A 16,357-nucleotide genomic window follows, 5' to 3' on the forward strand; every position below is an offset into this window, starting at 1 on the left:
CAAAGTTGACTGATCATAAACTTACAATCCTTCATAAATAAAGCATTTGTAACAATTTCCTCTTATTTTGCCTTAGAGCAATGTTGTGGCTGCTGTAAGAAAAAAAAAGCCCACTTAAATAAACTATACACAGTTACTTAAACACAGCAGTGTCAATTTTCAGACTGTCAATATGAAAAGAGAAAAGATATAGTTTAAATGTATTGTATTTCTGTGATCCATCTATCCTGGTTCCATGTGTTTCATGTGCATCTTAAATGTTGCTGTCTCCCCAGTACATGAACATCACATGCAATTTAAGATACTGATGGAAATAATACCAAGTACTTTCAAACAAAAACCAATCAGTTTTAGTGCTTTTTTTCTTTAAATTTTTGGTAGTAAGACAAAGGCAGGATTTCTACTATTAGCATTCATCCTAATTTTATCTTCAGTGCAGTTCAGCCAGTAGATGTCTAGCCTATTGATGAAAACTTTTGGAAGCAGCTATTTGCTTTTCTGTGCCCGATTCCCTTGCAAGATTATTTATAAATAATTTACTTCTGAGGCACATGGATACTCTAATTTCAGAAAACAAGATATACAAGATGATTGCTTTAAAAAACCTCTTATATTCCACAAAACATTCTGGTAGGTGCTGTTGTTTTTCCACTTTCTAAAATCTTGCATGTTAATTCAGATTAACAACTTCAGCTTGCCTGACTTTCAGAGGGGAAAATCAGATTTGTTGACACTGCAGAATGGCTACTGAAGTTCTATTAAAAAGGGGTGCTGCATCTGCATGTAAACAAACCTTCTGAAGTTCTTGCTGTACAAGCATGTAAAGCTGAGTGGTTTATTTGCACTGAAGTATTTGGAGAGTGACTCGTGCTAGCTGGACAATGGCTGCAGAGTTGTTACCAAGGTACCCTCCCATAACAGGAACAGTGTACCTCAGGTATAGGGCTTGGTGGTGAGAAGACAGATCTCAGTCCAGAGTCTGATGTTTTCCTCAGTGAAATCTTAAATAAAGTGTTTAACTAGTGTTGGACTTCACTCTATAGAGTGCTGAAAATAGTGTTCTTCACAAAACATAGTCTCATTGGAAGTTCCTTCCTGGAAATAAGGGGACTTTTCTTGCAGCAAAGGATTTAGGACAAGGCCAGTAAATTGATAAAAGACATGTCTAAAATATTGGGCAGCACTTTTATTACACGAGCATATCACCCACTCTTTTGTTTTCATGGGTGAAACTGCTGTATGATAGCGTTCCATGGCATCAGGAGCAGGCAGTAATAAGGCCAAACTACTAGCTTGAATATAGTAAAATAATGGTCTCAGTGGATTACGTACAAAATTTATCTTGGCAGAACTTTATAAATAGGGGCTGCTCAATACCTTCTTAATGTTCTGAAAGCATATCACATATGAAAAAGTATTTTTAGAGTCCTTCACTAAAACAAGAGAAAAAGAAAAGATCCTAGAATCTAAGCTTAACTGCAGAAGTAAAACCAGATGGTCTTAACTACTTAAAGTACGAGGAGATATAATGTGACCATTTTCAATTACACTTTTACCTGTAGTATTTCTGCTATAAGTCAGTCCTCCTCCAGCATTTGCCAGTGATTTAGCAAACAACTGGTTGTTCCAGGTTCCGTGTGATCCTTCTTTATTGACTGCTGCTAAAGAGACGCTCTTTGGGTTTACACCTTAGAAAACAAATGATGGAAAATGTTATAAATACCAAATTTCAAACTTAATTCAACCAATATATGACATTTCTAGAACAGAAAACCAACACTGAACCATTTGTCTTAAAATGCAAAACACCATTAATGTAAATTAACAATGTCCATTGATTAGATTTTTAAGCTGAACCATGAAAACCAGTGACACTAATGTAAGAACAATTCTCTTCATGTTTTCAAGAGAAAGTCTTTTAAAAGACTTTTTAGCATAGCTAGGTGGTTTTATTTAAACCATAATCTCATAACTGATTTTTTTGTCTGTCAAAAAAAAGGAACAGACAAATTAAAAATACCTATCAAAAACTGGGGTTCCCAATGCTGAAAATAAACTACTTCTTCAAGGGTTAAGTTAAAAAGCAGGACAAAGCTTCTTGTTACTTCAGCATGTTACAAGCATTACAAGAGTTAATGGGATTAAGACATATGAAAGCAGCTCCCAGATCTAGTGGTTGCAGAACTAAAGCAATATGGATAAATAACAACTATGTTCCTTGGACCTATTATTCCCTTAAATGTTGAAATTAATTAGTTTTTACATCTATGCCTTTGTCATTGAAAACCACGGAGACATTAGAATTGTGCTTAATAAAAGATAACAGATGACATCTGTTTGTTTCTCAAATTTGTGTCATATTTAGCTAGGGAAGTTCCTCACTCTTTGCTTTTTTCTTTTTCTTTTCTTTGGACTTAAACTGTTGAGTCTCTGAGCATCCTATTTAACATTCAAGAACTGATTTCATATTCAGAAGTCATCACTGCCCTAATGAGTTCCTGACAAATTAATCATACGTTGTAACAAAACAACTTGCCTGACAATGGGGAATTCCTCTGTGAGCCACCTAAATTCTCAAACGTGGATTACAGAAGTCATGATATAATTACTGTAATTGCACAAACCACCATGGTAACAAAAGATGCTAAGTGAGACACCAAGAAAATGATTTGATTATAGAATATATTCAGAACACTAACTAAAGGAAACTTTATTTTTGCTTTCTCCTTTCCATTCTCATTCCCAGTAATCCTGACACTGCAAAATTGGTAAATATGCACTATATAAAATCATAGAATGGTTTGGGTTGGAAGGGACCTTAAAGATCATCTGGTTCCAATCTCCCTGCCATGGGCAGGGACACCTTCCACTAGGCCAGGTTGCTCAATGTTCCATCCAGCCTGGCCTTGAACATTGCCAGGGATGGGGTATCCACAGGTCCTCTGGACAACCTGTTCCAGTGCCTCACCACCCTCACAGTAAAGAATTTCTTCTGTATATTTTTCTAAATTTCCCCCCTTAACGTTTGAATCCATTACTCCTAGTCCTATCACTACAGTCCTGATGAAAAAAATATATACTTCTTTAGTCCTCACATACACCTGCCTATAGATTAATCAGGATATATTCCTAGTAATCCAAGAGACATTGGATTTATATTACTGAGGATATTTTATGTTAGAGGGCCTGGTGTACACCCAGTGTTGAGATCCTGCCACATTTATATAGCCAGGAACTGCTGCATCAGATGTGATATGTTGTGGGAAAGGCATTTAGTCCAAAACTTGAAAATTTAGCCTGGTTATGAAAAATAAAACTATCCAGTGAGAAATCTAAAGCTTAAATGTACTGTGTGTAGATTGCGCACAGCTTGTATTTTCCATGTGTATTGACTATTAACCTTACCAGGCAGATATCTTGATTGGTTTAGATAGTAGTCTTTTGCTGATGTATTTGATCTTTCAGAATCATTTCTCATCAGAATCTTGTTTTCCCCTCCTGGCTGGATACAGAATGAAGCTTTTGGTTCTGGCACACTGAAAGATCAAAATTTTCAAACCATGTGACCAACAACTTGAGCTCAAAATACCACAAGCTGACCTTAGCCTGAAGAATACAGTACTCTTCACTTATCCTACTTTTCTCAGTAGAGTCTGTTTCCACAAAGTAACAGTCAAACCTAACATCTCACCAGAGCCTGACCTGGGATTTGAAGAAAGAAATGCATCAACACTATGGAATAAAAGCAAATGTGGCCAAATGGCAGAACATTGTACCATTTAACTGGCAAAGGAAGTAATGTTAGTATGTCAAATTTTAGTAAAACACTTTCTTAAATACATAACGAGCACCTGAACCATACAGTGTCTGAAAACAAATTTGATTCTGCTTGGATATTACTGGCACTGTAACAGCGTAACACCCAAAGCTGATCTGGTCATGCAATTCTTGGCATTCGTGCAGAATTTTGGTGACTTGAATTTTAACAGACTTGTCTTAATCAATCTATAAATCTACTTCTGGACACTGTTTACTAAAAGAAATTGTGATTTTATAATTTCTGGACCTACCTAAAAAGAAAATCCTTGTTTTTCTTTTCTTTCAACAGTGCAATGCTAGGCTTCTTTGAACATGACATTCCAAACTCAGGGTCATCCAAGTCATCCCAGCTATCCACAGCCTTTACCAAAGTCTGACCCCACCGTCTTCTGCAGGTTTTGGAACCTAGTACACCATTCACGGGGCCACTAGCTGCTTGTTTCTATTTTAAATTTAAAAAAAAAAAAAGTTAAAATAATAAAATATTAAAAAAACACTTTAATTCAATTCTAAAATTTTATATTTTGTATCTAATATAACTTCTAACTACTGCTTACAGACTTTGAGGGAATTTTATCCAGTGTTTTGTACCAGTCTTATAGTCTTATTATGACTTTAAGGACAAAACATAACAATAATCCAAGTATTTGGAGTGTAGTTCTTTTGGACTGTCATCCTTGAATTCCTCAAGTCTACCTGAAGTAGTGAGGTTAACATTCTGTTTGCAAACCCAGTCAACCACTATTTCTGGCATCTTGCTGAACTCATGCTCTGAACAGTGGTAGGTGAGTTGTCAAGAAATAGAGCACAGTGGTACAGAACACTGCTGTGCTCCCAAAGTAAATACAGCAAATAAAAGAAACTGGTAAGGCCTTTAACAATCTGTTCCAATGAAATTATTAAGTTTTAAAACTGTCCTTCTATCATTTGCTTTCCAGTATTGTATGAATACCTATTATTTTTTAACATACTTTTTATTGCATTTCAGTGAGTACAAGTCAAAAGCAAAGTGGAAGTTACAAACCAAAGTTTACTATTCATCTTCCTAAAAATAATTGCTAGATTCTTAAAAGGTTAGGAACTGGATGAACCTTTCTGGGTATTTTCCTGCATGAGGAAAGTGAAATTCTCCCTTTCCACTTCTCTATTGTGTACTGACAGTATTGTTGTGAATTGTTTCTCAAAGGTCAATAAGTGACAGCTATTTCAACTCCATTACTGCAAAAACATGAGGGCTGTTATAATGAACATTGTTGTTACAAGCAATCTGTTCTTCTGACTTGTTAAAAATTTTAATAAGCTGACAGTTTTATCTTCAATTAGTCCCTAGTTATCTATCTGTATCTCCTCTAATAAAACATATGACAAATTTCAAGGGATCACCTGGCTGAACATACTAAGAACTTTTAATAAAACCATCTGTGGTTAGTGAAGACAACTTACAGGCGGTGAGTTTTTATTGATAATTGGAAAAAGTGGTTGTGCCTGTGGCTGCTGCTGCTTTGGTACTTGCTGGTTAGCTGTATTCTGAGGCAACTGAATTTGCTGGAGAGGCTGGTGATTAACCTTTGGCAAGGGCTGTGGCTGTGTTTTTTCAGGTAAATCAGGTGAAGACAGAGGTTCTGGCTTAGTTTCCAGTTTAGGTAAAGATGGCTTTGGTTCTGTTGGTTGAATTGGTTTAACAGGAGTCTGCTTCTCCAGATACTGTGGAGGAGGTCCTAAAATTTGGCCAACTTGAAAGTAAGGGTACTTCAAAGCCTGCAGAAGAAGATAAAACACACTAATTTTACTTCAAAAAGTTGACTTTGGAAAGCTCATCAAGGATCTAAGCAGGTTTCTGAAACATTTGAGCAAGTTTGACAGAACAGAATGGAAGATGGCTGCATAATGAGATCATATGTGAAGTGTGTATTGAGAACTGGCAGTTGTTTATTTCAAACTCTTCCCATCATAACTTAGTAAGAGTGATCCACTTGTACAAATGACAGCAGTCATATCCTTTTGTTCCCTTCTTTATTGCTAGGTGGAGTCTGTGTTTTGAGGTGCACTGTACATTCAACACCATTCTATTTTATGCAGTAACAAATTTCCATTTTAAAAGAGGTAGTCTCCACTACCTTTACCACATGCTTCATTATATGTCTCCACTGCTGACTGTGTTTTGGCAACTCAGTGAATCGCCTCAGGTTTTAATTAAAAACAAAACCAACAACAATAAAAACCCCAGAAGTGAGATGATTGCCATGTATGGGTTCTACAGTTAGAGGATGTTAATGATCAAGGTTTCTCCCCCATTTTTCGTATCACCAGCTTTTGCTTTTCTTTAAAATACATTCACTGTTCTTGCTGTGCCTTCACGGCGTTTATTAACAAAATACAGCATCCATCTTAAGGCAGATGTGCATTTTGATCCTTTCCTGTGACCTTTCCATGTCCTCTGCTAGATGCAGAGCATGGACACACCTTAGTAATAAACCTTCTCCTACATCAAAACAACCCACTCTGTTAATCCTTCTGGGTAGGATCCTACTCTTTGTGAGTTCTCAAATACGTGTTTTGCCTCAGCTGCACTCAAGGACTGCTGCCTTTGAACACACTGCCATGTATATGCATTAAGCTCTTCCTTTTGACTGTGGATTATACAATTGCTGCAGCTGCTTCCTCGATAACTCACTTGGGTAAAAGCTGGTTATTTGCTTTTATAAAGCACCATACAGTATTTTGTGTAGAGGTACATAGTACTGGACTACAGAAAGATCTCCATCACTGTACAATAGGCATGCTTTATAGAGTGGAGAGGAATGGTTGCTTTATTTGGTACCATCTGCTTAACTGCTTCTGAATCACTTACACTACACCTACCTAGGGTAACTTGCAATATGTCCTTTCTTTCCCAATTGTATTCCTCTTTTATACAGAGGATATATCCTTTTTTCTAAATAGGATTGCATGAGGTATGAATAATACAAAAAAATCCACAGGATGTAACTGTCTTCTGTCCTTGAAATATGCTTCTTGAAAATTAATGTGGAGAAAAACTGTGGCCTTTGTGACCTATTGGCATGTTCTTCACAAAGTTCTTTCTTTATCGCTTAGTACAATTTACATTCCAAGTAAAAATAATCCTTAGCTCTTCCATACTGCATTCCATCTGTGGCTTCACAAAAAGCAAAGTTCTCGGTACCTCCCTTTGTACAGATGGGGAGGAAAACAAAAGTGGTAGAAGTGACTAATATACACAATTGAAACACTTGCACCTCAGCTATTCCTCTGTCCTGTACAAAGAGAATTTTAAGATAAGCCAATACACAAGACAACATTGCAGAAATAACTGAAGAGTTTCTGATGTTTCTGCTGAGCTAGGTTTAGAACTTTCTCTTCTCACCATTTAGTCTCATTCCCACCAAAGTATTCAAAATGAGGAGACGTTTTTGCCCATCACTATTATGACAATCAGTTGGTCTCCGTATCTGTGATTTTTTAACAATGCAAGAACATTCAGTCTTAATCATTCATGTGCTCAGACCTGACTTGCTGTAGGTCTCTTCTTTGGATTCCAGTTCAGCATATCACTCATAAGCTGTATTGCTTCATTGCTTGCATTTGGGATGAGAGTTTTTAGGCTTATAGGGACACATTGTGGGAAACGGAAATTCATGGCAGAAGCAAGGTGGTATCCCTCTGTCCAGTCACTCTGTTTCAAAGGAAAGAAAAATCAGCACCAAAAGAGAACAAAGATGTATTCAGATAAAATTTAGGGCAGCTTGTGTCATGCTTGGTCTGCATGGCTCCTTCCTATATAGTTGAAAACAAACATTTTCCATGACAATTATTACAACACCAGTGAATGCAGCATCAGTGTCCAATGACAGTCCTCCTGAGGTCTCCTGTAGCTAAAGGTGGAACTATCACCCTGAATAACACACTTGGACACATTCTGTCCAAATGAGACCAGAGTGCAGCAATGCCAGGAACGGTACTGAACATCTGCCACAGAAATGAGCGCAGCAGCTAACTTCAACATGCCCTCTTTATGAAAAGAGCACAGGTGAGGCCCTTCCATTCACCATGCCACAGCTGTATAACCATGATGCAGCCTATACAATATAGCACTGATCCCACCATTATGACAGACGGTGATTAAGTTACAACTAGACAGTATTGCAACATTAAAAATAATATGACCATCAGATAAGAACTTTTTTTTAACTGTTTAACTTTCCAAAAGTAAACCTTGAAGTCCTTCATTGCTTGATAACTGCATTCTTGGAATACAGGATTATCAAAGACCTCAAGAGATCATTTACTCCACACCCTTGTCCTTTCCTGACAGGTGCTAAGTCTCAAAAAGTTTCCAATTTCTGGCAATCCTCAGCCAGTCTATACAGATTACTCCAGAAAGTAATCTCTTTAAGATTAGGAAAATGCAGGTTTCTCATACAAAAATAAATGGCCATTGTTGAGTGTCCTATCATCCACAGATACCAAGAAGGGCTATACCTCTAGAGTGGCCTTTTTATACATTGGAAGGTGTATTTCTTTTCCTTTCTTCCAGTCATTCTTGGTACAGGCTAAAGAAACCGAAACAATTCCTAGGGTCTACGCTTTTTAAGTTTAATTTCCTCTCTAGACTCTTATTTTTCTGTCTTGAAACTGAAAACTCTAAACTGGATATAATGCAGCAGGTGAAACAGATGGATTAGTTCACATGTTAATGGGCAATACTCCCTTTTCTACACACTGGTATGGTATTTGTCTTTAGACATACAATACGTTAAATAGCTCCTATGGCCTCTCCTACAGAAGTCTTAGCTGGATGGTTCTCCACAGCTATTTATGTAGCTGATTATTCCTGCCTAATTACAGCATTCTGTGCACTACTGAAAAATTTTCTTTAAAGGTACACCTCTAATTCTATACATTAAAAAACCCTTTTAAATTCTAATCTTGTTTTCTAACATAATTCTTCTCAGCCTGCCATCTACTAGCTTAAGTAGCGAAATCTACACTACCAGATGGCCTTCAATACAATTTTAAAAATTTCATCAGATGCAGAACCACTCGAGTTCTGTTCAATTAATCTTTTGAATAAGAGCCAGTAAGCTCAGTCTCTAAGTCTTTCCAAACAGGTATGCTCTTATCATGCCGTTTGTATATAACTATGCTATTTATATAACTATGTATATAACTATGAGAATGTTATAAGGGACAGCATCAGAAACATTACTGTAGACAAGGTATGATATTTGAGCTCTTCCTCTATCCACCAAGTTTATTACACTGTTACAGGGCAAACTGGACTGATTTGATACAATTTGGTCATAAGGTACCATGATAGCCATCATTCATCTTTTTATGTACAACAGTTTTAGCTCTGTTAGCACAGTTCATGGTGACAAAAAAGCTCAAATATAATTATAAATCACAGCTGCTTAAAATAAGTCTCAAGATTTCAAGTGACTTCCTCCTTCACCTCAAAGAACAGTTTTTTCATTTAAATCAATGGAGAAAGACTTTCCTCCTTCACTGCATCTCCCTCTTTATTGAGTTTGGTGGCATTCTGTCTGCTAGAAATAAAGGAGCAGTTTACAACAAAGTACCAAGAGCTGCATGTTAAACTGATGAAGCATAGGGATAAGGTGAAAACAGTACAAGATCAAAAATGAAAAATAAATTTATATTTGTAAAAAAAAATAATTTGCAATAATTTAAAGTGCCATTGCCAACCTTCAGCTAAGGAAAATGCATTTCATTAATCTCTCCTATTGAGATTGTCATCAATTTTTTATTAAATCAATATAGTACAAGTGCACCACCACTGCCAATACTTGAATGGTGCAATTAAAAATATTTATAAAATAAATAAAGCAACTTAATTTATAAAATAAAACAAAATAGTTTCCTGCCACTATTTAAAACACCTAGATTCACAGAAGTCATTGGTGAGTTGTTACGGACTTAAGCACAGGAAGGTAAACTGGAATGAAGATAGCTTCTGGGCATAATTCTTGTAATACTTTTTTGCAGGATAACAGAATAAATGAAAATGCAGGTCTGAAAAAATAATATTTGTAAAACATAGCGTTGTAAGGAGAGAAAATCCCCAAGTGTGCCCAGCAGATGACAGGGGCACAAAATAATTAATTAGTTTCCTGATCCTACAGGGCTGACATACAATGTCCGTAACTGTTAAGGTCTTTAGTGAAGGCTACAGTTTTCTCTGGAATACTGAGCTGGTAATGCTCCTTGCTTTTTCAAGCAATAAGCTTTCTAGTCAGGGAATGACAGACTCTAAATAGTCATGATTTGCTTCTGTTAGTTCCTTGTAAGGTTAGAGAAAAAAACACAGCAGTTGGCTCAGTGCTGCTCTGTGACTGCACACAGTGAAAATCTCTCTCTGATCTCCCTGCACTTCAGAGCTTGTTTATGCTCTACATTAAAAATATTCCAGAAGCCAGCATGGTGCTTTCAGATATTCTTCATATACATCAAAGTCTTCCTCTTACTATTCTAGATTTGTGATCTGCTTAAGAAAGTTCACATCTGCATTTGAAAACTCAAGTCTTTAAATACTGCTCCTATTGCACATTATTCCTGAGGCACAGCTGTGTCATGGCAAGCACTGTTTTACACGATACCAATTAGCACTGAGTCCTCCTGACTCAATGTTCACTTCCACAACATATCATCTGTAACTCTGCACCTGACCTTTTGCTCTTGCATGAGTTTGCACCTGTTTCTTAGTATGTTCTCTTGGATGTTTTCCCACCACTTCAAGCTCTGCATGTTCCTAGCTAAGCTTAATCTATTTCTGTTTTAAGTTTTCTGTTCCTTACTTCTCTATTGATAACAGCTCCTTTACTGGACAAGAATTATACTGTATTTTACAGAAGTAGAAAACTCATGAAACTGATTATTTCTCTCTCCACCCTTAGGTTTTTCAGATCTAGGTGGACTGTGTTTGGTCAGTTATTCCACCAAATTCTGTTTGCACCCATAAAATACTGATATCCATCTGCCATTTCTTACTTCAGTCTACAAAAATATTTAATAGCACATGGTCTTTTTTTTCAGTTCATTCAAAATTTTGAAGGTAACCTTATTCTTTTCTTCCATTCATCTACTAAAACAATTTTTAAACTGAAATATAATTGCATCCATTTTTATATGCACTACCTAAACCTTCCCTGTGATTTTAAATAGTATTTAGCTTGTCCAGAAAATAAGCAAAAATAATTCGTCTCTAAAATACTGCATGTTTCCTTCTATTCCCTCTACTCCTTACTGCTAATAGTATTTATGAGACATCTGTGTTTGAGATGAAATGTTTCTTTTATGCTTTAAAAGTACGAAAAGCATAATATGTCTTATTTATGGTAACTTTTACAAGCTCCAAATTCTGTGTGCCAGCACAGAAGAATTACACTTTTGGGAAGGGAAAGCAAATTGTCTCTGGTAAATTAAATCCTAGGAGACTTCTGATTTGCTTTCCATTATGAATAGCTTTGAATAACTAATTTAAAAAATCTTATCTGGCTTTCATCAGAGGAGAGCAAGGCTTCACATAATGGTGTGATATACAACAGATACAACAAAAGACTAGCATTACATGCCTTAATGGAAACTGAAAAGAAATACAGTTGAGCAAACAGAAAGTTTGCAGGAAACTTATTGAAACAATAATTCAATATGTATGTTCTGAAAGATAACACTGAATATTTTATAATAATTTGATTTAATTTTTTCTTTGTAATAAAATTGTGTGAGGCTTTTTAAGCCTTACCTTCTTTGGAGTCCCTAGGACTTGGCAAATTTTGAAGATTTCATCTACTTCGCTTGTGCCTGGGAAGAGAGGTCTGAGTGTGTATAACTCAGCCATTATGCTGCCAACTGCCCAGATATCAATAGGTGAGCTATAGACAGAAGATCTCAGCAAAACCTCAGGAGCACGGTACCTGTGAGGATGGGAGGAAGTAATAAACAAATTAAAATGGTCATGGGAAGGTAATTAGTTAAGCTAATGTATTAAATTCTTGCTATACTTACCACCTGGTAGAAACATAATCTGTGTAAGGTGGCTGAGATCTTAGTTCTCTAGCCAACCCAAAATCTGCAATTTTCACAAGTTCTGGTCCACTACAGAGAAGGTTTTCAGGCTTCATATCCCTATGAAAATATCCTGTAGAAAACCAAACAGAAAAGAATCACAAATTATCACAGAATCCCTTCTTAAGAAGCAACTTCTAATAGGAGTAATCCAGAATTTACTTTGGGATGTTTTGGAATAATATAGCGGTTTTCCGTCTTTTTTCTTTTATGTATTTTTTAAATTCAACATAAAAAAACTGGAACCCTCCCCCAACAAATGCATGCATTTTCCCTCCGGTGATTATTACACAAAGTGTTCTTAAATTAACAAATGTAAACTGTTATTAGCACACTAAGGAAAATTAATTGGCTGGCAGCAACATCAAGTAAAAAACCAATTTCAGAATGAAATCTTTTGCAAAAACTACAACTGCTTTGTCAGTTTTGGATAGCTGAAAACTGAGCATCTGACACACCTGATTCATAAAATTGCTTGAATGAGTTCTAGCTAGTCATTTATCATTGTGACAACAATTTGGAGATACAGATATACAAAGGATATCCAAATCCTGCTCAGAAATACTAATATTAGTAATGCAGGCACATAAAGCTTCTTCAATATTTGTTGTTGGCTTGAGGACCTCTATACCTGGGCAGTGGTTAAGTCACTAAGCAAATTAATTTTGCTGTTTAATTGGAACACACAATTTGTTATGTTACACATTAATTTGATTGAAATCCAGTTGCTAGAACAGAGCACTGAATTTCTGCATGCATGAATTGAAAACAACTGTAAGAAATTGGCTGAAATTATTACAGTGAAATGTAAATGTTCAAATTTATCATACCTGGTATTCCCTTATACACTTATGGTCAAATCAAGATACTAATATTGTAGGTTAAAAATTGAAATGTTTCTTATAATCTAATTTTCTCATTTATTTCACAGAGAAATGAGGATGCTAACAATCAGAGAACAGTATATGATCCTAATCAGAAGGACAAGCAAAAGTCCATTTCTGGGTATTTGATAATACTGAACAGAACTAATGATTCATTTAATTCACCAACAGGCCCCTTCAGGGTAGAACACTTTCTTATTTTATTTTCAGCTAATGTTTTATTGTCTTTGGAAAATTTTATGGATACTAATGTGATGTGAAGAACAACTACAAAATAAAAAATTTGAGCATGAGAGTAAATTACTACCTTTTTAAGTGCAAAGGGGTTTGATACCATTTCAGAATACAGTTCACAGACAGATATTAAACATGAGCATTAAGAGTTTTGCAAACACTGTGAAGCTTTTTATTGCTGTAGGCACAACCTCACCTCTGAATTAGACTGTGTAATTCCTAGAAACATCCCACTTACTAAAATATTTAAATCCAGGTTGTATTTGATAAGGATACTGTTTGAATTTCTCAGTGAACAAGTTATTTTAGTATTTTTTATACATAGAGTATCATATTAGTTATAATATCTCAACACAAGAGTGTTGATGTACCAATGCTTCTCGATTAGATCTTTTTGAGGAAGCAGAAGTGTTTAGTACAGCATAGCATACAAGTTTCTTTAGTTTGTTTATTCATCTGCTAACTAAAGTAGAAAAAACTACTGCACAGTGTATAAACAACACCCAGTGCTTTCCAAGAAAAAGAGGAAAATCCAATTATAGGAAAACAAACAGTAACTTCAGGCAAAGTTTAAAACTGCACCACACTTGAAACAGGTAACCATGATTGTATCAGTGATGACTAACAGCCCTTGCTAGGTTATTTTATTAACGTTATTTCTCTGCCTGATCTTATTTTCTAAAAAAAGTGCTACACAGTTAAGCTCTAGTAGGAAACCTACCATGTTTGTGGATGAAAGCCAGCCCTTGCAATATCTGATACATCATGTTTCTGATGACTGACTCAGGGAAAAACTTGTTTCTGTGAAGAAACAGGGTAAAAACTTACATAATTAAGGAAAATAATGTATCTTCAGAACACACGTGTTTCTTTATTTTGCCTAACACATACTGAACACATGAAAACAGACCCATCAAATCTGAGAGATGCAACTCTTGTTTCAAAACTCTACTGGGCCTTAATCTCAACCACTTTAAGTGCAGCTACAGAACTTCTGTGCTGAGAGGTGCTATCTCTATAGAAGCTGGCTGGCCAGCAGTGTGCTTGACCAGGTGAACGTGGAATGGCACAGTGGTGCAGCAAGGCAGAGATGGCACAATGCAGCACTGGCAGGTGCATTACCCAGTGGTGCCCTTCAGGGAACCCTGATAAGAGCAATTCTGCTGAGCTGCAGTGTAACATTGTGCTAATGTCACCAGCAGCTACCTCAGGATGTCAACCCAGGAGCTTGACACATTAGGAGAGAAAAGTGCATGACAAAGTCCACCTTGCAAGCCTGGCTAAGTACTGTTTGTCCAAGACTGCAACATCAGAGTTAGCCTATATACAGGCCATTCTTACAACAATGCATGAATGTACCATCCCCACCTTAAGTCAAACCCATAAGCAAAAGTAGCAGGAACAGTGTTCACCCAATCCTTCATACATTAAAATGAAGGCTATTGAAGAAAAAAAAAAAAAACAAACAACAAAACACAACTATTTGGAATTTCTCTCATGGCTCTACACAAAGGCATGCAAACTCTCCTGCTGACAGGTGATCCAAGTTATTTCCAAAAGCATTACAAGCAGCAGTGTTGTAACAGGGCAATGCAGAATTCTACTCTCAGATAAGCAGGTGCAGCAACTCCTGTTCACATCAATGGGGCTGCAAGAAGAGCCAAAACCAGAAATCCCAAAGTGTTCTTCAAGGTAGTATGAGAATCATTAAATAAAGCATGATAGCACACTACTTGTCTGTGAAAAAAGACACACCTATCCTTCATTAGCTGATAGAGATTTTCCTTCATGTATTCAAATACAAAGTAAAGGTGGTCATTTTCTCGTATGACTTCTTTCAATTTTATTACATTGGCATGGTTTAGCTTCTTCAGAGACTGCAAGAGAGCAAAATACAGCTTCAGATAACCCCACAGTGACCTTGATTCCTTACCAGAACTAAATTTTTAACATGTAAGTTTCTAGCACAGAATCCACACAACATATTCATACGATACCCCATTATTTATCTTGTAATCTGTTTTAAAGAAGAACAACTCACAAGTTTGAATAAATTTTAAATTAAAAGCAACAACTATATTAATAGTAGTTTAAACCTATTTCTAGGGATTACCTCAGAGCTGAAGTAGAGATTAGCACAAAAACCTAATTCCCTACAACAAAAGACAAATCTGAAGCTGCAAGAGCTCTTGCTCGCTGAACTGAGTAAGAAAACCTGCATACTTTTTTTTTTCCTCATTCTTTTTGGCATGAAACTTTCCTGACGAAAGAAGAAGGATTCTCCTACAGACGTTCGTTTTGGACATATTGATTTGTGTGTAATCTCCAGTAAGTCAAATCTAAAGCCCTTCAGTAGGGACTTTTGTATATACAGAAAATCAGATGCCCAAAACATGGAATTATTTGGAATTTAAGCCCAGGTTTTCAAGTGTTATTCCTTCACTTGGCTAGCCAAAACTCCCAGTGCTTTCTACAGATGCCCCAAACACAAGATATATGGAACAGATACACAGCTAGAAATCTGAAAGAAAAATTAAAGAGGAGGATGGTAAACCACAGAAATACACACAGACAAAATCAATTTCTTTTCCTGTCTCAAAGATAAGAGGCTTGGCCATGAGACATGGCCACTGCTTGAGAATAGTGGGATATTCCACAAATCAGCAGGACCTCTAAGAGTGCCAGCACCGCAGTGTTTTGTGAAATCTGTCAGCATCTAAGGAGTTTACAGAGTTTGGCCTTATGCTTGGACGTGGTAGCTGCCCTTTTCCTTCATACAAGCCTAACCAGACACTCATTTTTAAATGTGGTATGTTCACCACTTTACCTTGACTTCTCTCAAATTCATACATTCATCCCATGAATAGAACTTTCTTTTCATTCTGAAATAAAGTTCAAGATAAAGTATTTTTAGTGAACAGTACAGAATGCTTTTAGAATTAGAAAACCTGGATGATAATTTTTAAGACTAGCATTATCTATATTTTGAAATCAATTTAAAACATTCTAGCATACCCATCAGCAATATAATTAAAAACAAAGTCAACACTTAGAATTGCTAAAAATTTACAGTGATTAACCATCACACACTGAAACGTATTTTTAGTAAAGTACAGCCAGAGACCAGTACACCAGAGTAAAAGGGACATAAAACCCCTTTGCATCATTTGAATTGTGCTTTGAATAACAAAGTAAGCAACAATGACACTGCACATATAACATGGAAAATCATGTCCTTATGCATAAGTTGTGTATTCTAGGAAAACAAAAAAATTAAAGTTTTGAAATCTGTGAAACAGCTGCACTGCTTTTTA

At 36.2% G+C, this 16,357-nt stretch overlaps 1 protein-coding gene across 8 annotated transcripts in view; it reads right to left on the reverse strand.

Moving 5' to 3' along the window:
• MAK (male germ cell associated kinase) overlaps positions 1-16,357 on the reverse strand; it is a 29,380-nt gene that overhangs the window by 6,129 nt on the left and 6,894 nt on the right. For all 8 annotated transcript variants that reach the window (XM_066188035.1, XM_066188005.1, XM_066187985.1 and 5 more), the window contains 10 exons: positions 15,871-15,925; positions 14,799-14,920; positions 13,765-13,844; positions 11,866-11,998; positions 11,603-11,774; positions 7,346-7,513; positions 5,263-5,577; positions 4,071-4,261; positions 3,406-3,536; positions 1,557-1,688 (listed from right to left, as the gene is read on the reverse strand). In XM_066188035.1, the coding sequence (XP_066044132.1) occupies positions 1,557-1,688; positions 3,406-3,536; positions 4,071-4,261; positions 5,263-5,577; positions 7,346-7,513; positions 11,603-11,774; positions 11,866-11,998; positions 13,765-13,844; positions 14,799-14,920; positions 15,871-15,925 (1,499 nt within the window). The remainder of the gene's footprint in view (positions 1-1,556; positions 1,689-3,405; positions 3,537-4,070; positions 4,262-5,262; positions 5,578-7,345; positions 7,514-11,602; positions 11,775-11,865; positions 11,999-13,764; positions 13,845-14,798; positions 14,921-15,870; positions 15,926-16,357) is intronic.

The sequence above is a fragment of the Chamaea fasciata genome, unplaced genomic scaffold, assembly GCF_029207755.1.
Source record: "Chamaea fasciata isolate MVZ Bird 193981 ecotype frontalis unplaced genomic scaffold, bChaFas1.0.hap1 SCAF_1, whole genome shotgun sequence".
Taxonomy (NCBI): domain Eukaryota; kingdom Metazoa; phylum Chordata; class Aves; order Passeriformes; family Sylviidae; genus Chamaea; species Chamaea fasciata.